This window comes from Mustela erminea, chromosome 21 (genome assembly GCF_009829155.1).
Source record: "Mustela erminea isolate mMusErm1 chromosome 21, mMusErm1.Pri, whole genome shotgun sequence".
Taxonomy (NCBI): domain Eukaryota; kingdom Metazoa; phylum Chordata; class Mammalia; order Carnivora; family Mustelidae; genus Mustela; species Mustela erminea.
This window is the reverse complement of record NC_045634.1, coordinates 16,952,038-16,974,241: the sequence shown is the minus strand read 5'-3', so window position 1 is coordinate 16,974,241 and position 22,204 is coordinate 16,952,038. Positions and strand designations below refer to the sequence as shown.

The window sequence follows — 22,204 nt, the reverse complement described above, 5'->3', positions numbered from 1 at the left end:
AAGTCAGTAATTTCATGGTATTTTATGTCCATATCCCTCCTCTCCTTTTCACTAAATTATTTAACCTACAATATAACTTGGAAATGTGTTTTTGAACTTTAAACTTGTTAGACATGTAATTAGTGCTGAGCTTGGAGATGGCAAACCCCGAAGCTCTAGCTCAGAAGAGAGAAAAAACACAGTGGGGTAGAGATCCCAGTTCTCTATGCTTTAATTCTTTTCCCTCGTCAGTCCAGAAATTTAAAGTGCAGAATGTCTCATCTGAAACCAGCAACTCAAATGAGACAAGAAAAATTGGTTCGGTTTCTGAGCAGCTAATTTGTTGAGGATTTGTTGGAAGACCTGTCCACTGTCTTGCTACAGCTGCTTTTTCCTGTAAGATTTATTGCCAGGGCCTGATACAGAGGATTAAGTGTGAGATTTCACTTTACTTAGGAAAGCAAAGATTCATTTCTCTGAGATTAAATACTACATCAGACATTTGAACCCAAGTGAAAATCCAGGATTGACTTTTGACTATTTAGCATATTCTAAAAGGTTTCTGTGGTTAGGTGAAGGGAAATCCGCTTTGGGGGTACCGTCACATCCTCAGGACTAGGAATTGACTTGACCTGAAATTCTCTCCTATAAGGTTCGTAGCCTGGTTTGGAGACTTTTAAGAAAGAGGTGATTCCAAGCTGTTGAGGAAGTAATTTGGCTTTCTGGCAAGAATTAATAGGGTTCCTTCAAGAGGTAGGTGTCTTGAAACAGTTCTATTTAGGGTTAGGGACAAGGGAGGGACTGAAGGAAGATCTAACTATATCATTGAGCTCATTAAATTCGTTCAGAGATTTTTCTGCTAGAGAATATATCGTAGATCCCTTCTAACCCTTCCTTGGTTAATAGCATTTTCAGATCTAAGCTTTCCTTCAAAAGTCTCTTAAAAGCCTAGATGATTGTCCTTTACTATACATTTCTGTAGGAAATAATACTAGTCCTTGGTCACTAAGAGCAATAGCTCACAGTGGATATGATGGTGTGGATCGTCTGCTCTTGGGAAAACCGTGCCCTCCAGATCAATGGAACTACCTTCAAAATTCCTGCATATTCTCCCTGCATAATTTGTTGATGAGACAACCCTCCCAAAGCCCAGGCAAAGACAGTGGATACAGACCTGGGTCAAAGGATATGTATGAGTAGATTTTTTTTTTTTCCAGCAATGAAAAGCACTTGGAGAAGTGTGATAAAGCTATCATAACCCTCTCGCATAAGGAGCCTATCTTTTTAAAACATTTTAAAGGACGAGTTATAAAAATATGTAAATAGCAGATTCTATCACTGATAGTAACCTCAAATATCCTTTTTCCCCCGCCTTCCCTTTTGCCATTCTCTTTTCCCTCTATCACTCCGTCTGCACAAAAACACGTTTTACAGAAGCATGGGGTTCTTTTCTCTTTAGTCACTACATGCTACATGATATAGCTACCATTACTTAATATATATTTGTTTAAGAATGATTCATTAAGCTGACCCGGATGTTTTTACGTTGCTTTTCTTCCATCCCATTATATTTCTGTAAAATTGGTTCTGTGTCACGGCTTTTGCAATCAGTGTGTTATCAGATAGGTGTGCGTAGTTGAGGCTGTTTGCGAGGGACATTGTGTAACCTGTTCGTTCTGAGAAGAGTTTCTGACGTATGCATTTCTGTTACTCAAAGTAAATGAGTACTTGACAAATGGGAGCTCTGTCCTATTTCCTCAGGGCAACACAGAAACACTGAACATAAAATACTTTCCGTTTTTAACACAGCAGAGGCAGTGGCTATCAAATCTCATCTGATTAAAGCTATCCATTTCTGTAAATCATTCTGCTTCCTATGGATCTGGAGCAAATGAAATTCATTTTCCTATTGAAAGATGAGGGTCACTCGTGTATTGATTTGGGGTAAATGTTTATAAAAGTTTTCACTATTTTTAACGCTTCAAAGAGTATGTAGTATTGGTTGGCTGGCTTATGCCCTTTCATTTTAAGGGTGGATTTTGTGTGCATTTTTTGTTTGTTTTGTTTTCTTTTGTTTTAGAAATTTCACAAGCAACATTGTGGCCATGTTACCAGAAAAAAAAGAATTTAAAAAAATAAATGAAAGTTCCCCCACAATCGTGCCACTCACCTTTCTTCTTAGTTTTCCTTTTGCATCTTTTATTCTTAAAATCTGGGGCTGATCAAGTACTTTATCCAGAGCATTTCATTTAGTTAAGTGAAGAACAGGTGTGCTCACTTTGCCCATCACTTTTTTCCTAAAGTTGTCCGTGACCCGTTCCCACTTCCTCATGATCCTAAATCATTATTAAAATTCAGTGCTTCTTCATTTCTGAGCCCTCTTCAGTTGGCAGGGATCCCTACTTCTTGATCTCTGCCCACCTCTCAAGTGTGTAAAAACACACTTGAAAGTTCCAGAAGGTCAGCATTTAGTAAACGCCTTCACTTCCCCTCTCCCCATCTCGGTTGGTCTTTCTCTAACTTCACCTTTTCACTTCCTGATTCTTTTTTAAAAAGATCACTTTCTACCTTATCTCCTAGTTGTGTTATCTGAGAAATGGCTCTTTAAGGGCCAGGTAAGGTAGAAATTGACACACATTTGATTTAGAGAAGTATTGTGTTTTGCCTTTGGAGGCTAGAATATTGGCAAAATTGGAGACGTCATGTGTATTTGCAAATTTTTAAATACTTTTTAAAAAATTTTTTATTTATTTGACAGACAGAGATCACAAGTAGGCAGAAAGGCAGGCAGAGAGAGAAGGGGGAAGCAGGCTCCCCGCTGAGCAGAGAGCCCCATGCGGGACTCGATCCCAGGACCCTGGGATCATGACCTGAGCTGAAGGCAGAGGCTTTAACCCAATGAGCCACCCAGGCGCCCCTGTATTTGCAAATTTTTAAACAAGTATTTGTGAAGTGCCAGGCTCGGCACTCTGTCGGGTGGTGTGGGCAACACCGATGTGTAAAACTTTGTTTTTACCATCAAGGAACCTTTCAGTCATTGTCCTATATCTGTGTGATTTTTCTCTCGATTCTTTGAACTAGCTGCTTTTGAAGTCAAGGACTTGTGTTTACGTTGATGTATGAATAATGTTCAGACAGTTACTTTCTCTACGAGGTTTAGTGTGATACTAGATTATTCATATCCCAGAAATGCCTGTGTTTTTTTATCAGCAACAAGTCATTTAGATTTAACATAGAAAATTCATCTTATTTATTATTTTTTAAATAAAATAATTTTAATGAAGGTTGTCTTTTATAGATAAGAAGGATGAGAAGTGTTCAAGGGTTTATTTTATAGGATAAAGTTGGAAAGCTGTACTCTCATGAGTTGAGGTTATTGATAATGAATTTAATAAGATCAAAGGAGAAAGCACTCCATGTCTGTACATCACTGTGCAGCAGAAGTGGCAGGCCTGACTCTGAACTTCTGAAAGTTAAAAACGTTCTGTTTTATTGACAGATACCTAGTCCTCAGTTATTTCCCTGTCTGCTGAGTTAAACATCTCTATAGACAAGGTCATGTAGGTTTTTTTCATTTTTATAGGTCTTTGCATACAAGGTGTATGTGTTTACTGGAGGTAATCTAGAAATATATATTAGCAATAATTATATATATTCTGTGAAATACATAGAAGTAAACATTAGCCCCCACCCAAGGATCATCATGGTTAATATTTTGATTTTTTTTTACTTCAGAGTTTTTACTGTAATACATATATATTTTTTTCCTTACTAGGATGCATGCTTTGTTTTATAACCTGATAATTTTTTTCAGTGTTAGATTGTTTGGGCCTATAGGGTACAGGGAGTATGTCTTTCTGTGTCTACCTTATTCATTCCATTTTTAAAAGAACACATCCTATTTGGTGTGGAATTATTTATTCTAAATATTATCATTTACTATTCATTTATTTAGAAATCTCAAGTAAATGTAAATAAGCTTGGGTGTTTTACTACAAATTCATCATCAAAGTATCTTTGAATAGAAGTTTTATTTAGGAAAATCCAAGTATGTTTTTGGGGGAATTTTTGTCTATTCTAAAGGCTTCAAATGGCTTCACATTAAAATGAAACAGACTAAAATGAAAAGAGACGTATCTGAGAAAGCTGGAAAATACGTATGATGGCATCTTTTACCTGCTTGTAGACAATGGCTAGACCACAAGCCTCGTAAAGCTGGAGACCGTCAACACGCAGCACGCCATTCTCAGCATATTTCTTAGCACAATCCCTGGCATGTAATAAGGTGTAAAAAGTAGGAGTCGAATGAATGATTGACAAAAGATGAGGTAATTCTTCCCCTTGTTTGTAGCAAGGACAAAAGAGCCATGTCCTGGGAGAGATTTCCATCAGTCCGTCTTTAAAAACTGTAACAGCACAAATGAACAACGATGGCAAATCTTTTGAATCACCCAAAGCTTCCACCCCTTTGTTCCCCAAAGAAGCCATTTGTTTCAGTCCCTTTGAAAAGGCCATGTACGATGAGTGAACTCTAAGAAAGTCATGGCTTTGACTTTTCCGTCCTCTCTTTGATAGCTCTAGGCTGCATTTCTAGGAACAAGTAAAAACAAAACAAAACAAAACAAAATGGTGCCATAATTGGGTTGAGAAGCTGGGCCAGTCCTTAGAGGGATGATGATTCCTGATCTGCTTCTAACCTCCTCCCTTCTCTTCCCCAGGCTACCTGCTTCAGAATGATTCCCTGCAGAGCTGCACTGTCTTTTGCCCGATGTCTGATCCGGAGAAAAATAGTCACCCTGGACAGTCTAGAAGATTCCAAATTATGCCGTTGCTTATCCACCATGGACCTCATTGCCCTGGGGGTTGGAAGCACTCTTGGTGCTGGGGTTTATGTCCTTGCCGGAGAGGTGGCCAAAGCAGATTCTGGCCCCAGTATCGTGGTGTCTTTCCTCATTGCTGCTCTTGCTTCCGTGATGGCAGGCCTTTGCTATGCTGAATTTGGGGCCCGTGTTCCCAAGACTGGGTCTGCATACTTGTACACTTACGTCACTGTTGGAGAACTGTGGGCATTCATCACTGGCTGGAATCTCATTTTATCTTATGTGATAGGTATGTTGCAAAAAAAAAAAAAAATCAATCTACTGTATGGAATGGTAGAGCTCCTGAGGCTGAGATCCTTGTAGGTCTGCATTAGTTAGTGACTATGGGATCATGAGTGAATTACTTGATCCCTGTGGGTCCCATTTATCTCACGTAGAAAATATTCCCTAATGGCAAAATTCAATGATGCTGCTTCATCTCTGAATATGCTTCTGAGTGGGATTGGAAACCAGCTTTAAAATAAAAAAAAAAAAGTTCTTTAATGCAGATGAAGCTAGCTGATTCCACATTTATGGACTTGAACGTGGTTACTAACATAGAATTGGAAAATTATCAAGATAATTTTAGATGTGATTCGAATTTTCATTTCTGTCCGAACTAACCCGTGTTCATCCTAGAACAGGGTAGCAAAGGATGTTGTGTTAATCTTCTCCCAGGGACCTGTACATTCTCTTAATATTCTGTGTTTTGGGAAGGTACATCAAGTGTTGCAAGAGCATGGAGTGGCACCTTTGATGAACTTCTTAGCAAACAGATTGGCCAGTTTTTCAGGACATACTTCAAAATGAATTATACCGGCCTTGCAGAATATCCTGACTTTTTTGCTGTGTGCCTTATATTACTTCTAGCAGGTAAGAAAACCAATTACACTCCTTCCTGGGATAATCCAGACTAATTATCCCAGGAAAATAAGTTACCACTGGATTTGGGGTCTGACTTCCAAAGACAAGGTGGCATACTTATATGTTGAGGTTACTATTGGGTATCTGTGGGCCTCATCACTGACTAGAATCATGTCTTTTTCTTATGTGATAGACATTTTTAAAAAATAAATCTAAAGGGGCGTGTGGGTGGCTCAGTGGGTTAAGCCTCTACCTTCGGCTCGGGTCATGATCCCAGGGTCCTGGGATCGAGCCCCACATCGGGCTCTCTGCTCAGCGGGGAGCCTGCTTCCTCCTCTCTCTCTGCCTGCCTCTCTGCCTCCTTGTGATCTCTGTCTGTCAAATAAATAAATAAAATCTTTAAAAAATAAAACAATAAATAAATCTAAAGTACGTGGAATGGTAGGAAGAGCACTTCTAAGTAAACGTTACTTAGAATGCACCAAAGAATAAGATAAGGCACATCATTTTGATACCAGTTGGAGATTTTCAGGAATGGCATTGAAGTTTCAATAATGAAGAATGCATAATTTTTGACATTATTTTATCTGGTTAACTACAACTAAGGAAATTTATCAGCATACTATTTCTAGAATTTCTGTCTACTCATGCCTTCATCTATGTAATGTAGGTATTGAGCTGAAAAGAAAGCATATTCAAACCACCTGTAATTTTTTAATGTAGACATTATGTAGATAAACTTACTTGTTGCTAGAATTTTCCCATATCTTACATTTTGTAGCATAGTAGTTTAGAAAGAAAGGTATAGGAATTAGAATCAGAACAACCAGGTTCTCAGTCCTACTTTGCCACACACGATCTTTGGCACATTGAGTGGCATAATCTTTCTGTGACTTGGTTTGCTCATCCATAAAATGGCCATATCAGTGTCTGTAAGATAGAGACTTGCCCGGTAAATAGTAAGCACCTAGATGGCAGTTAGATTTATTTTGTAGGCATAGTTAATCTCTGCTGCCGCCTTATCTCTCTTTTAATTATTTAAACATTTTCTGGTTTTTTGCCATTCTCACCTGCACTCCTGCTTCAGCCAATCAAGGATTTCCCTAAGAATAAAATCTGTAGTCTCACTTCCTACCTGATATCTCTCGGATAATCTGCGCTTTATTTTCCTGTCCAACCTTATCTCCAGCGGCTTTCTCCCTTGCTTACAAAGGTGTGACAGAAATCTCTACCAGGAACTTTTTACTTGTAAAATTCTATGACTTAAAAAATAACTTCACCCTTAAAAACTTAGTCATTAATTAAATATTTCACAGAGGGTTAGGAACACGAACCAAGTTTATAGCTCTAAACTATTTGGCATTGTCCCTGTAATGTCAAGAAAAATTACAGCAATTGTTTTCCAACAGGTGATAGATTTCATTTGTTTTACTTTCTAAACAGCCTAGCTAACATTATTAAAGGACTCACCTCCTATTTTATTTAGGGATGATTTCCATCATCTTAACATATTTGGCTTTAATCTCTAAGGGACGAGAAGCATGCAGCCATGGCACAGTTAGAATCCTGAAAGCCCAGAGCAGGAGTCGGCCTTGACCTGCAGCATTGCCTGTGTTATTGGCCAGCGTGTTTTTCCTTTAAAAGCTCACATGGTAACTTTGTCCCTAGAATCTCTGAAGATCCAAACCTTCAGTGACGAATTTTGATTCATACTGTAATACCAAATGTCTTGTTGGCGGAAGCTGCTACTTTATGAAAGACACGGGGAAGTGTCTGCAGTATTTAGATGAGTTGTTCATTGGTCCTTAATCCCAGAGTAAAGAGTACACATGGGGTATTGGGAAATTCTTTTTTGTTTTTTTTTTAAACCTTTTATTTATTTATTTGAGAGAGAGGCAGTGAGAGAGAGCATGAATGAGGAGAAAGTCAGAGAGAGAAGCAGACTCCCCGTGGAGCTGGGAGCCCGATGGGAGACTCGATCCCGGAACTCCAGATCATGGTCTGAGCTGAAGGCAGTCACTTAACCAACTGAGGCACCCAGGCGCCCAGTATTGGGAAATTCTCAGAAAACACGACAGTGGCTTTGTTCTTTTCCAGGCGGCTAACAGTATCGCGTGCAGCGTGTATTTCCAAAGCGTGTAGGGGATCGTGGTTTCTAGTGCTGCGGAACCAGTAATTATACCATTTGTGCAGTTTCCTTTTTGTCATGATAGTTACATTATTGTAAAATTCTGGGAATGACACAGGTAGAAGAATGAAATTCAGTTTTCCTCATCTCTCTTCGGGTAATTGTGCTTTTTTGACCCTGGGTGTAGATTGTGGGCAGAACAGATAGAGATGTGCAGCATAATCCCTTCATCATCATCCTCTCCCCAGTGGTAACAGTTAAACTCTCTTTGGTCCATAATTTATATCCTATATAAGACGGATTAAAGGTAAAAATGTAATAAGGTGCCTGGGTGACTCAGTGGGTTAAGCCTGTGACTCTTGATTTCAGCTCAGGTCATGATCTCAGGGTCATGAGATCGATCTTCTGACTGTGGGCTGTGCTGGTCATGGAGCCTGCTTAAGATTCTCTCTCTCCCTCTGCGCCTCCCCTCCACTTGCGCCTCCTCTTTCTCTTTCTTATCTCTCTCTCTCTCTTAAAAACATACACACACGGGGCGCCTGGGTGCCTCAGTGGGTTAAGCCTCTGCCTTCGGCTCAGGTCATAATCTCAGGGTCCTGGGATTGAGCCCCGCATCGGGCTCTCTGCTCAGCAGGGAGCCTGCTTCCTCCTCTCTCTCTGCCTGCCTCTCTGCCTACTTGTGATCTCTCTCTGTCAAATAAATAAATAAAATTAAAAAAAAATACACATATACACATTAAAAATACAGTCATGAAGTTACTAGAAGGAAACAAAGGTAAATGCTTTGGAGTTAGTATTGGGTAAAATCTTTCTAAAGGTAAAAACTAAAGAAAAATTTATATTCTAAAACTTCTACATATATATAAAATCATACACACACACACATACACACGAAGTCAATCCTAAAAGTAAATGATAAACTGGGAAAAACATAAGCAATACATGACAGAAATCTTATATAACATTACTATATAAAAAGTCTTACAAATTGATATAAATAGAATAACCTAATAGAAAAAAACGGGAAGATTCCATTGGATCAGACTTTCTGGAGAATATTTCTGACAATGTGAACCAAAAGCCTTGCATGAAAAGACATATCCTTGATATGGTATAACCTTATAGAACATTACTTTGAAGTACAAATTTGAATGTGTACAAAGATATGTATAAAAGGATGATGGTGTCAGTCCTATTTATAGTTGTCAGAAACTATAAGTTACCTGACAGTCTATAAGTAAGGGATTATGGCATTTTCATGTTGTAGAAGAGTATGCAGTTGTTAAAAATGAGGTTATCTGTTTATCAACTTGAACATGTATATGTGTGTCTGCATGTGTGAGCACGCCCAAAATTCTGGAGAACAGATTATACTTGATCTTTATTCCCTTCCTATTTTTTCTGTGTCTTCAAATAACTTGAATAGGAAATTGATTATTGTTAATAATCAGAATATAAAATAAAACAATTACAATGGGAATCAATTAGAAAAATATAACTTTTTGGTGAGGCAGTTGAATTATTTTATATATTCTGAAAATATGAAGCAGACATATGATTTAACTTTTATTTTCAAAATTTTGTAGCCACTAATCTCAAGGTGGCTTTTTTAGAACAGCATTGCTTTAAAATTCAGTTACTTTACCTCTCCCTACCCATTGGTAATAAGAGCCAAAGTTACTAGATTAACTGATCTCTTGGAGTGTGGTGTCTCTAGGCTCTGCATACCACCTGCTGTCTGCTAGGGACTTGGTTGTACTCAGGAAATCTTGTGACAGGTTAAATCAGAACTCACAAGAGAAAGTGATAAATGTAAGTTAAAAACATGGATTTTGGTAAAATAATATCCTAAACCCTATTACTGCCTCAAAATCCCATTGCTTTTGCTAAAACTTAGGTTAAAAAAAAATTAAAATACCCTTTCTTTTTTTCCATAGGTCTTTTATCGTTTGGAGTAAAAGAATCTGCTTGGGTGAATAAAATCTTCACAGCTATTAATATCCTGGTCCTTCTCTTCGTGATGGTTGCTGGCTTTGTGAAAGGAAATGTGGCAAACTGGAAGATTAGTGAAGAGTTTCTCAAAAATATATCAGCGAGTGCCAGGTATAATATTTGGGTTTTTTCCCTTCTTATTTTGAATGTGTTTTTGTTTTTGTTTTTAATTTGCCTGCTCTTTTCTTACATTTTCTTCTACAGGGTGGTTCTCAATTTTCTTTTGCTGTGGAGACATTTTCGAGGGTCTGGTCTGTTCTGAGACTCTTCTTCCCAATCTCCCCCTAAACGTAGATGTGTATGTGTGCTCACTGTTGAACAGCTATTTGAAGCCAAGCAGTGACTGGTTCTCAGCTTCAAGCTGTGCAGGAGATATAGGAGAAGAGCAAAGTGAGATCCTAACCATTGAAAGGATGCCTCTTCCCCCCAAAACTTGGCCACCTTTGCAAAACAATGGATTTTTTTTTTTAAAGATTTTATTTATTTATTTGACAGAGAGAGATCACACGCAGGCAGAGAGAGAGGAGGAAGCAGGCTCGCGGCTGAGCAGAGAGCCCGATGCGGGGCTCGATCCCAGGACCCTGGGATCATGACCTGAGCCGAAGGCAGCAGCTTAACCCACTGAGCCACCCAGGCGCCCCACAATGGATCTTTTTGAGCCATGTATCCCTTAGTTCTTCCTTTGGGAATTCCCTTTAGTTTCCTTGCATTCTTTCAGCCCCTTAGTAATTTTCGAGCCTTGATTCTTGGAGAACATCATTGGTTGCTTAAGCAGAGTTGTCCATGCATTTTGCTTTTAACCTGGTAGTCTCAAAAATTAAATTGGTAATAATTATATACAAAAGGTTTCATCATAAGATTTATATTAATATTCTGATGTGCAAATAAAATGAGGTTACATAAATGTCTGTTACATGAAGTGAAGTATAACTACATGTTTTTCTTAGATATGGTGTTTTAATCCATTCTTTTGAAGCAAAAAAATTAGGAACTTCTGGTTTAGACAATTTTTAACATGTAATAAAGTATTCAACTCAAAATTATTATTCAAGCCTAGAGAATTCGATTTCATCTTTTCAAATGTCTTATTAGTAAAATTTTTAAATGCACCACCTGCCCAACTGTCCACGAAAAGAAGAGGCATTATGTCTTTGTTTCGGAGCATGACCCATACATGGTGTCTCTGCTCTCACAATCCTGCCTGGCTGTGAGTTCTAGTCAGAGTGGATCTGAGCCTTGTCCTCATGCTCTTATTGACCAGCCTCCAGCTGAGTGCTGACAACCCAAGAGGGTGCCGTTGTTGGGAACACCACTACATTCCCTAGGACACGGTGAGAAAATCAGGGTTTACGTTTATATATGTGAGCTTCAAAGAGCTGGTGAACACAATAGCCTTCCAAGAAACAGTTTTCTATGAAAATGACTTTGCATTGTGCTTGCTCTCTCCTTTAGAGATCCGCCTTCTGAAAATGGGACAAGTATCTATGGGGCTGGTGGCTTTATGCCTTATGGCTTTGCGGGAACTTTGGCTGGGGCTGCCACCTGCTTTTATGCCTTTGTGGGATTTGACTGCATTGCAACAACTGGTAAGGGCAGAATCTTGGTTCTATGTAGAGGGAAAGGTGTTCCTTGTTCTAAGGAGTACCCACGGGTAGCAACAGAGGGTCAAGGAAAGAGTGGGATTTGGGTAATGCAGACTGGTCCCAGCCCTAGCTATGACACCTACTGTGTATGATAAAAAGAAACTTCATGAAACTCTGTGAACCTTGGTTTCCATTATTTGGTAACATGCTCATGTTATGAAGGTTACTTAAGATAACAATACACATTGAAGATTTTTGTAGGCTGTCAAATATCTTATAAATGTTAGTTGTAATTACTATCCTTAACCTTCAGTCTGGATGTAATCTCCAGTACTATCACAGTGAGTAACAAATGATGATCGTGCTCATAAATTCTCTCTTCTTTAGTAGGACAAAATAGATTGTAGTCATTCTTTTCTCTTTAACTTGTACAACAAAGTAATCATGCCACACATGCTAAGTATTTCTTCTGGGTTCATATTACTGTTCTGCCTTATCATTGGCCATTTTAAGGGCACTTCAAATGTCAAATCTTATTAGAAAGATTCAAGTACTATTTTTGTGTTGAAGCCAGAATTTGATATGAATTGAAAAAGCTTAGCTTCATATTTATTCTGTGGCGTTCCTGTTGAAGGGCTTACAGAATACCATGGCAGTCACTTAATTTCTGTGGACGAAACATTTTCCAAATGAATTAAGACTGCCATACTATCCTGAAATATTTAATAGCACTGGTAGAGCATGTCTTTTCTTTCTAGAAATGGGAAACGGACCTGCATGATTTCTTGCTCTCTCTTTTTGCCTCTCGGGATCAGAATTTTGTGTAATAGCATAGTGCTCTCAAGAAGACAGACAGCATCATGTAGAATGTGTGGAGCAAGCTAAGAAAACAGAAAAGACAAAGGCAGAGGGAAATGATTATGAAGGAGAAGATGACTTCCTATTGTATCTATTAATGTTTCATTAAAGGTGCATATCTATTGTTTATATCTCCTTAGGTGAAGAAGTCCGGAATCCTCAGAAGGCTATTCCTATTGGAATCGTGACTTCTTTGCTTGTTTGCTTTATGGCCTACTTTGGGGTCTCTGCAGCTTTAACCCTTATGATGCCATACTACCTCCTGGACGAGAAAAGCCCTCTGCCGGTAGCGTTTGAATATGTTGGATGGGGCCCCGCCAAATACGTTGTTGCAGCGGGTTCTCTCTGTGCTCTGTCAACAAGGTACATGGCGTTGCCTTTGAACGTGGGGCTGTTGGTGACACTGCCAAGCAGTCAGTATTTAAATAATCGCTTTTATAGGTTTTAAAAGTAATCTTAATCTAAGGAATATATTATGCAACTATGTCTTCTCTGAATAGTCTGACCAGAATAGCTACATACAAATCTTAAGTGATAAAAACTTTTTCACCTATCAGTTCAAGGTCATTTTTTCAAGGTAATGGTGGTCCAGCTTCGGTAGAAGTGTAGATGGCATCGATACACATGAACACATACATGTACATGTATGTCATGCATATTCATATATGTATGTATTAAAGAGTGGTAGGATACTTATACTAACATGTCTCCCTGCTGGTTGAAGGATTTCTTATAGTACTACAGACAGCCAAGACCTTAGGTGCAGACTTCACATTTTCTGCTGCCTTTTAAAATTACATCGTGTCTATGTGACTGGGAACTGTATGCTGTGACATCGTTCAGTATAATGTGCTTTTTATTGTGAAACACTGAGGCTTTTTCTCTTGGTACTCATCAGACTGAATTTGGACTAGAAATAGAAATTACTCTTCTGAAATTAATGGTGGAAGTTCATAGAATGTCTATGTGGAAAGCGAGGAGTCGTTGAATCTCAAGTGCTCAGATTTGCAGTAGCTACTTGTTTTAATACTTGAGAATTCATTTCTCAGGTTCCCTGAGCTACTTACATTCCAGATTAGCATGTGATCATAAGATATTTCATTCTGGTTTATATCATGGTATCCCATAGGACATTCTTATGAAGAGAAAATTAATCTCTTTGCCTGATGACTAATTTTTTAAAGGGAAAATAGTTTTTTGAAAGTCCAAAGTTGGAAAAAGGAATCTTTTTATATGATTCTCAACCTAGCTTTGGTTCTCTTTCAAAGTCTGATTTGTTTTCTATTCAAGATAATAGTAAGCAGCACTTAGAAATGTACCCTCATTGGCTTCTCAGCGATCTGCTAGTGTTGAGGTTTATTCTGAGTAATTTCAAGTACTTTCAAAAATCTCAGCTATGAAGACATCATGCCATCATGGTCTTCCGAAGACAGCCGGATAAAGATTTATCCAGGGCCAAGCTCAACCCAGCTTTATCGAAAGATAAAATGAATTTTTAAAATAAAATATTTTACATATTTTTCTCTTAAATGATTATTTTTTTAATAACTAAGTCATGTATGGAATGGTGCAGCCAGTAAACACACAAGAAAGTTGAAACATCTAATGCAAAGAGCGTTTTCTTAAACTTCGCTGTTCCTGACTTTTAATCGTGGCTACTTCTGTGTACTAAATTTACAGTGAGTTATTTTTTTTCTTTTTTTTTTAACCCTTCCTTTCTTGATTATCTTATGCTGCTGGGTATTATGACTAATTTGATGGAATATCAAGGCTATCTGAGGCAAAATAATGGTAAAATAAATATGAGAAGTTCATAATTATCGAAGTAAGGAAGTGACTATACCATGCAATTAAATAACCTAATCTCTAATTTCATGTCAGTTTAGGAATTTTAATTTCTGCATTAAGGCCACTAAAAATGCCTTAATGATACAATTGGGTTTGGTTTTCTTAAGTCTTAATTACTTAGTTTTAATTCAGTAATAATTTGTGGGCTTGCACAAATTACTTGCAGTATTGTTCTTAGTCTGCTCAGTGGGTTGGGCAAAATGTCTGTAATAGAATAATAATGGTAAATATTGGCAAATATTTTCAAATGTCCAATCATAACACGTTTTAAAAATAACAAGACCTTGTAATCAGAGCTGTGATGCTGAGTTTTATCCAAGTACTTAATTTCTGTTCTGTATGTAATCTTGCATGAATGTGTTTGCCATCCTGCATGTGTTTGCTTTTTATTCAGTCTTCTTGGATCCATTTTCCCAATGCCTCGTGTAATCTATGCTATGGCGGAGGATGGGTTGCTTTTCAAATGTCTAGCTCAAATCAATTCCAAAACGAAGACACCAGTAATTGCTACTTTATCATCGGGTGCGGTGGCAGGTGAGAAGAGTTGACTTTTTTTAAGAAAAGGGGGAATGTTTTTTCCATCAAGGATTCTGAAGAGAAATGCCCAAGTTAGGCAGTTTTCTGTTTTTCTTTATATAAAGCTCAAGAACTTGTGTGTGAATGTGTTCCTGTTTTGAATTGTTTTGACATAGGTTTGCATTTTAGTGTGTCCGGTCTTTACCTGTATATACCTGTCTAGGAATACGACTTGCAATAACTCACATGTGGATTATGAATTTTTCTGTTCTAGTCTTCTGGGCTCTATGTTTCCTTTACCCCGAATTCTCTTTGCCATGGCCCGGGATGGTTTACTGTTTAGATTTCTTGGCAGAGTGAGTAAGAGGCAGTCACCAGTTGCTGCCACGTTGACGGCAGGGGTCATTTCTGGTAAGCTTTACAAACACAGGATTCTTCAACATTGGCCTTGAACGTTTTATGTGCGTGCATGGACTTATAAAGAGGGTCTGCTTGCTGTGCATGTAAGTTAAAAAAAAAAAATCACTGATAAATGAGGTTATGAGCAGTGGGATCTGGTAATCGTGGTGGTGGTCTATGGAAATTCATTCTTAACTGACCCTTGGGGATTTTTTTTTTTTTTTTTTTTTACTATTTTGTTATTTTAACCTTTTGGGTTTCTAACAAATATGCAGAGGGCTGTAATGGTTCTTGATTGTATTTTTACTCGTTTTTTAATCAAGTATAAGAAATGTCGGGGTAACCGATACTTGGCTGTGGTAATCACTGCACATCCCAGACCATCATGGTTCTTTAAGACTTACTAACAACTCTTTCCTCTTAGACTCCATTAGGAATCTATTTTTGCTTTCAGCTATTTTGATACTCAACTCATGTTAAAAAAAAAAAAAAAAAGAAAGAAAGAAAGAAAAAAGAAAAAAAACACCTCCCAGATGCCCACCTTAGGAGATGTCAGAACATTTTTTTAAAATGCCATTGGCCAGATTCTTATTCCGTGCAGAAATTTTCAAAGAGATTTTATAGACTGAGAGAACAGCCTTAAAGGTCCTGTTATAGAAAGCAAGAGAGAGACTTCATCATGCTTTATAAAGCTATTTTGGTAGTAAAATTCAAGCCAAGCTGATAACTTGGTTGAGACTCTGGATTTGGATTTGGGAAAAATTACAGAATGCCAATGCTTAATTGTGTACGAAATGGTATTTTCTTCAGAGTCAGAAAGTATTTGCCTAAACAACTTCACTTTGTAAATGTTTTCCAATCAGTCGGGCACTTAATTAGACATACATTGGAAGGTCAGTTCCCTTTTTTTCTTAGTGCTTAGATTTCTGACCCCATGAAATGAAGGTTGCACTAGATGATCTAAAGCCTGTTTTCTTATTAAATGGTGGATTATGCTTTTCAGAAGAGTTTATAAATCTTGACAAAGGATCACACATTTTATTTATTCCATAAAAACGTTTATTTTTTTGGCAGTGAAATCTTGCCCAGTAATACTCTGTTTCATATTCAGAACTTTAAAAAAAAATGTATCCTTCTTTCTTCCGGAAAAGTTTTATTTGGCAGCCTAATATATTGACAGTAATAACTAAAAGAAGATAATTGTAGCAGAAGGCTTTTTTTTTTTTTTGACATTCTGAAATACTATATTTTTGTTATTTGTACTCCTTTGCCTTACTTTGCTCCTTTTTAGCTTAGATCAGAGAGCTTGTCTGGATAATTAATCATTTTATTCTGTCTTGGCCACTTATTTTTCTATTTGTGATTCTTACAAAACTTATTGAAATTTTAATAAGCTAATGTGTAAGTATACTAGCAACAAGGTTTTCAAAGTAAGGCATGAGGTGTATTTAAAGAAACCATGTGATACTATAGAAGGAGCACGGGGAAGTGGGGAACAGATGGAGTTTACTGTAACTCTGCTGTCCCCTTTGAGTTGTCACCATGCTAAGTTAGCCTGTCTATAGAATGAGGAGCATAATTTTATCAGGTCAACCTATGTGAAATTGCTGGTTTCGGGGTCAAAACCAGTCAAATTGTGGCCATTGCATTTGGTTAAACCTATATCATTTCCTCGGTCTCAGAGGATTATTGGATCAAAGATAAATTGAGGTCAGAGAGATGTAAAGCTTGCTAAGAAATGTCCGGAACAGCATGTGAATGGAATGTGGTGTTTCTACTTAGGATGATGGGGACAACTGTGTGGTCAAATCAGGTCATCACTATTTGATGTTTCAACGGAGAAAGAAATTGCTCAGTGCAAGTTCACTCTTCAACTGGAAAAGTATATTTTGCCTCAGAACATTACTAAGATTTGAGTGTGAGACATCGATTCATCTCTCAAATCTAGTCAGTCTTCTCGGAGTGTGGAGTTCTAACCAGCATACAATTTCACCTCTATCAGAAACACAATTTAACTGGAAATTACATTGTTTTGTATGTGACATAACTCGAAGCATGGATGGAAATTGAAAGGATTATGTAACATCTATAGTGAAAGATCTTCTGTTTGAATTGTTCAATGCTTGTTTTAAAACAAGTTAGCCAGTATCTCTGAGCCATGTTTTTCTTTTGAAACATCAAAAGAGAGAATTCTGTCATAGAATATTTTCACTCTTTGTGAAGCCAGTATTTTTTAAGTAATCAAAGTAGAATGTGTTTTATCCTTGATAGATGGCTGAGGGTTTTTGAAGTTTTACTAGCAGTTTATATGATCCAAGGATCATCTTTTTAACTGTGAGAAATATATTTCCTATAGTTTGTTTGATTTATCATGGATACTGGAACTGTAACATGCCAGTCGTCCCTGACTTAGAAGTTATCAGCTATATGGAGTTTTATCATAGGCCTTTTTTTTTTTTCCTTTTTGTAACCCTTCTGTTCTTTTCCCAATAGCTGTGATGGCATTTCTCTTTGACCTGAAGGCACTTGTGGACATGATGTCTATTGGCACTCTTCTGGCCTACTCTCTGGTTGCCGCATGTGTTCTCATCCTCAGGTGAGTGTCCTCGTTGTGTCCAAAGGGTGTGCGTCATGTGGGGCCCAGGGAATAAAGAAAATTAAGACTCATCATCCTTGTTTTTAAGGAGCTAGCGGTCTCACAGAAGTGAGAGGCCATGGACAGAAAAACACCAGTATAAGCTATAATAAAGGTACTTGGTCCTTAGCAAAGAATTAAACACAATTGATAATTAAAAATAAGTTGGCTTAATCTATATGAACAGCAAGTTCTTACAATGTATAAAAACACTTTAAAATATTATCATTTTTGTCCCACTATCTCAACTGCTAAAATTTTATAATGAAGATTTTACACAGTGAGATACATGCAGATACGTATGTATAAAGGATGTTTATGAAAAGGTGATTTATCATAGTGAAAAAATTGAGCAAACCTGAATATTAATAGCAGAATAACTAAACACAGTGGACTCTTTTTCTTAATTATACTTAATTATATAGAGAAAAGTATGTGATTCAGTAAAGTTGTATGCAGCATCTGAATTTATTTAAATTTAACATAAATTTGCATGGAGAAGTCACCGAGATGTATCTTGAGTCTTATGTGCATCAAGATACACATCTATGCACTTATGCCTGGCTGAAATTGTACAAAAATGCTGGCAGTGATTAACGCTGGGTTGGAGTATTGGGAGTGGTTTTGATTTTCTTCTGTATACTTTGTGTATTTTTTTTTTCTCAGTGAGCCTATTTCTTCTTTAGACTGAGGACAGATGTTACTTTTAAGTTTAAGTAAAGGCTGTTCAGAGGGAAAGAGAGCACACTGAAGGGACAGGCAGATCCTAGGAGGTGAGGCGGGCTGATACCCTGACGCAGGCTGGAGAAGAGGCTACATTGATGAAGGGACATGGCAGGTGGCAGAACGGAGTTCGTCAGGGTTACACTGAAGGACTGAGAGGGGAACTGAAGGGACATGAGGCCTGAGAGGCAGACTGCCCAAGACAGCAGAACAGCATCCTGAAGCCTGAACATCATTCTATAGCTGCTGCTTAAGCAGACTTTCTGTGCTGTTTTCTGGAACTGCGGTTCCTTTGGACACAGATATTGCCAGGCTAATCCTCCTCTAGTCACAGTTGCCTCGGGTGAAAAGGTGTAACTCTGCAGTTAAATGCCTGTCGAGGGAGACCAGGGCTGAGCAGGTATCTCGCAGAGCAGGCTTGCCGCCTGGCTGAGGCCGCTCTGGTGCAGGACCCTGTCTGGTGTCTCCCTTCAAGTTTTCGGTGTTTGCTTCCTTTGGGCCAAGTGTCTGTTTGAGAATAAAGACATAGATGTTTATTTGTTCATTTGGGGCCAGGTACCAGCCCGGCTTATCTTATGAGCAGCCCAAATACTGTCCTGAGAAAGCAGCTCTGGGGTCATGTGGCAAGGCTGCCTCCAAGAGCGAGTCGCCGGTCACCATGCTGCAGGGGCCGGGCCTCAGCCTGCGCCTCCTCATCAGCCCCTCGGCTCTGCCTACACAGCAGTCGTCGTCTCTCGTGAGCTTTCTGGTGGGATTTCTTGGTGAGTCCTCTGCGCTGTGTCCACTGGGAAGGGCCCTGGGTGTGTGTCGGGGGAGCAGGTACGATGTGAGAGCACAAGAGGTCTTACCTGGCCCTCGCCTCTGTTGGCCACTGCCTCGAGTCCTGAAATCTCCACCTGATGGGTCGCGAGGAGCGGAGACCCTGTATTAGCAGGATACATGGGTCCTGCCACTGAAGAAGAAAGGAAGAAGTTTCCTGAGGTACGAGTGGTAGCTGTGCAGAGTGGGTCCCTTTCAGTGGCTGTTGGGGGCTCTTTGTGTGCAAGTTTCTGGCCAGGAAGACCTGTCAGTAAGGAGACTGGGAGGCAACACAGAACAACTTGTTTGCTCACAGACAGTTATATAATCAGTCATATTTTCAGTTCACTGAGCACCATCAACAGGCTAAGAACTCTGCAGGGCACTTGGGATGGTAAGAAAGATGGTCCTTGCTCTCATTGGGCTTTGAGGAACAGACTCTTGATGGCAAGCTACGGAAAGTAGAGGCTTCTCTAGAGCATAGAGGAGGAACCCCAAATGCAGACGTGATGGTCAGGAATATGGTGGGTGGGTGGTGATGTCACCTTCTGAAAGAGGGAAAGCAGACCCAGATTATTGATGATTTGTTTGCATGAACAGTGTCGACAAGAGCAGAAAACGGACTGGCCATTTCCCGTTTGAAAAAAGGGACATCTCCACCCCTGAAAGTATCACATTCAGTCCATGGGCTACAGTCAGAGACTGTAGCCAAGGAGGAGCCCGATGACACCCCTGCAGAAAAAGCAGGATGCTAGTGCTGAGGGGGGAGGAGACAGTCACGAGTTAGCAAGCGGTGGTTCTGGAATGGGTGAAAAGAGCCATTTTCTCCCATAACAAAAATGAAGAATTGTAGTATTTGCCAAAAAAAGCTATGGAAAGAGCTCGATATCTTATCATAAGAGACTGCTTGAACTGGGGGAATCTGAGTGGAATGTGTGTGCTGATTTTGTGTCCCCGACATATCGCTTTTGCAGCATTTCTTGTTTTGGGCCTGAGTATCTTGACCACGTACGGAGTCCAAGCTATTGCCCGGCTAGAAGCATGGAGCGTTGCTCTTCTTGTCCTGTTTCTTGTTCTCTGCATCGCCATTGTGCTCACCATTTGGAGGCAGCCCCAGAATCAGCAAAAAGTAGCCTTCATGGTATGAATCATGAACATTAGGGATCCTCAATATTATCTCATGTGTTAGTTTCGTAAGTTGTTCTAAAAGGGGTGGGGGGGTGGAGACACTTCTGAGGAAGTTATCCATTTGTCTTAAGGATTCTCCGTACGTGGCTTTTCAAAAACTCGAATATGCCCCTTTCACGTTATTATCTATAACGGTAAACACATTCCTTGTCAAGTGGTCTGTAGTATCGAAGAATAAGTAGCATATTTTATTATAGAAATTCAGTCCTCTCTCAGGAAGATTATTAACCCCTAAAAGCCCTTCTGCTATAAATATCCTGTCAGATTTTTTTTTTAAGATTTTATTTATTTATTTGACAGAGAGAGAGATCACACATAGGCAGAGAGGAGAGACAGGCAGAGAGAGAAGGGGAAGCAGGATCCCTGCCGAGCAGAGAGCCCGCTGCTGGACTTGATCCCATGACCTGAGACCATGACATGGGCCGAAGGCAGAGGCTCAACCCACTGAGCCACCCAGCCGCCCCAATATCCTGTCAGATTTGAATAGAAGCAGGTTTGGACCTGAAGAGAGCTTTCTGGAAGGATCCCCGCCCCCCTCCCCAGACGCCATATGTATCCAGACTTCCAGAGGCATACCCTGTTGATATCTGAACAAAACCAGTGAACCCCAAACAAAACCAAACCCTACCACCGACTGTGTCTTGGTCGTGATGCCGGTGTTAGTGGACTGGAGAAATCCCCTGTTGCTTTGGGCCGCACTTAAGTAGTGTTAACTGTGATGCTCCCATCAGTAGACTCGACAAGAAGGATTTTTTTTCTTCAGGCTGTCCTTTGTGTAAGAATATAAACTTACTGACCCAGGGTGAAAGTATCCATGTCAAATTTGTCGTCACCATGTTGGAACAGTTTGGAGAATGTGCTTTCCAAATCTGAGTATATTGAAGAGGGTGTTTTTCCCACTTAGGTTCCGTTCTTACCATTCTTGCCAGCCTTCAGCATTCTGGTGAACGTCTACCTGATGGTCCAGCTGAGCTCAGACACTTGGATCAGATTTAGCATTTGGATGGCACTCGGTAGGTCCTTTAATGTTGTAACTTTCTGAACCGTGGTTCTGTCTTCCTGATTTCATGCTCTGTGATTAGAGAAGTGCATCCTCTCCCCCTTCTTGGAAATAAAGGGTTTTTGTCAGTTTCTTCGTTTCCCAAATTTTAGATTATCTGAGTCCTTCTCTAAATGTGATACTTTTTTTTTAGATTAAATTCTCCCAGTAACCCTGTAGAAGAACCCTGTAGATTCCATTTTCTCCAACTTAATGGGTGAGAAAAAAAACACCCAAAAGGCAAAGGATAAAATTCGTGGATGGCAGTATAGAACTCTGATTCCAAATTCGGTTCTTTCCAGTGTCCCAGTGGATTTTGAAGACATTTTGAATGAGCTGATAGCCAAAATTTCTTTTGTCATCTAAATTTCTTATTATTTGAACCTTGGGATTTAGCATTAAATAAGATGAGTGAGCTTATTTATATCTCTACCACATGGTTTTTTTTGTTATGATTCCTTTCCCATGTGAAAATTGAGTTGGAAAATGAGAGTTTACATTCGATGTAACGCACTGATCACTTGTCTTAAAAATGTGAACAGACATGTCTGTAAGGTGAAGCAGGGAGAGATGAGTCCTAAGTCTACATTGGTTTGGGCCACTTTGGGAGTTGAAGAGTGTGCGTTTTGACGGTCTTTCCTTTGGCTGAGCAAGAATGAACCTAGTTTTGCTCTTGTGTATGTGATTGTTTGCTTTGGGTAGAAATTAATTCAATTTCAAGTTCAGGCCACCAGTCTACTTGAGTTGATGGGAGATTTAACCTCTGTTTTGCTCATCTCCTCATACCCACGCTAG

General features: G+C 39.2%; 1 protein-coding gene across 2 annotated transcripts in view; it reads left to right on the top strand.

Moving 5' to 3' along the window:
• The window catches only part of SLC7A2 (solute carrier family 7 member 2), a 70,930-nt gene that overhangs the window by 41,934 nt on the left and 6,792 nt on the right, over positions 1-22,204 (top strand). Inside the window, exons 2-11 of one of the 2 annotated variants that reach the window (XM_032328973.1) lie at positions 4,698-5,088; positions 5,556-5,711; positions 9,768-9,933; positions 11,275-11,408; positions 12,404-12,626; positions 14,506-14,645; positions 17,520-17,622; positions 18,940-19,145; positions 20,157-20,323; positions 21,275-21,383. In XM_032328973.1, the coding sequence (XP_032184864.1) occupies positions 4,713-5,088; positions 5,556-5,711; positions 9,768-9,933; positions 11,275-11,408; positions 12,404-12,626; positions 14,506-14,645; positions 17,520-17,622; positions 18,940-19,145; positions 20,157-20,323; positions 21,275-21,383 (1,780 nt within the window). In that variant the 5' untranslated portion in view covers positions 4,698-4,712. Of the gene's footprint in view, positions 1-4,697; positions 5,089-5,555; positions 5,712-9,767; positions 9,934-11,274; positions 11,409-12,403; positions 12,627-14,505; positions 14,646-14,901; positions 15,039-17,519; positions 17,623-18,939; positions 19,146-20,156; positions 20,324-21,274; positions 21,384-22,204 lie in introns of both variants that reach the window. The other variant, XM_032328974.1, reaches the window with a different exon arrangement.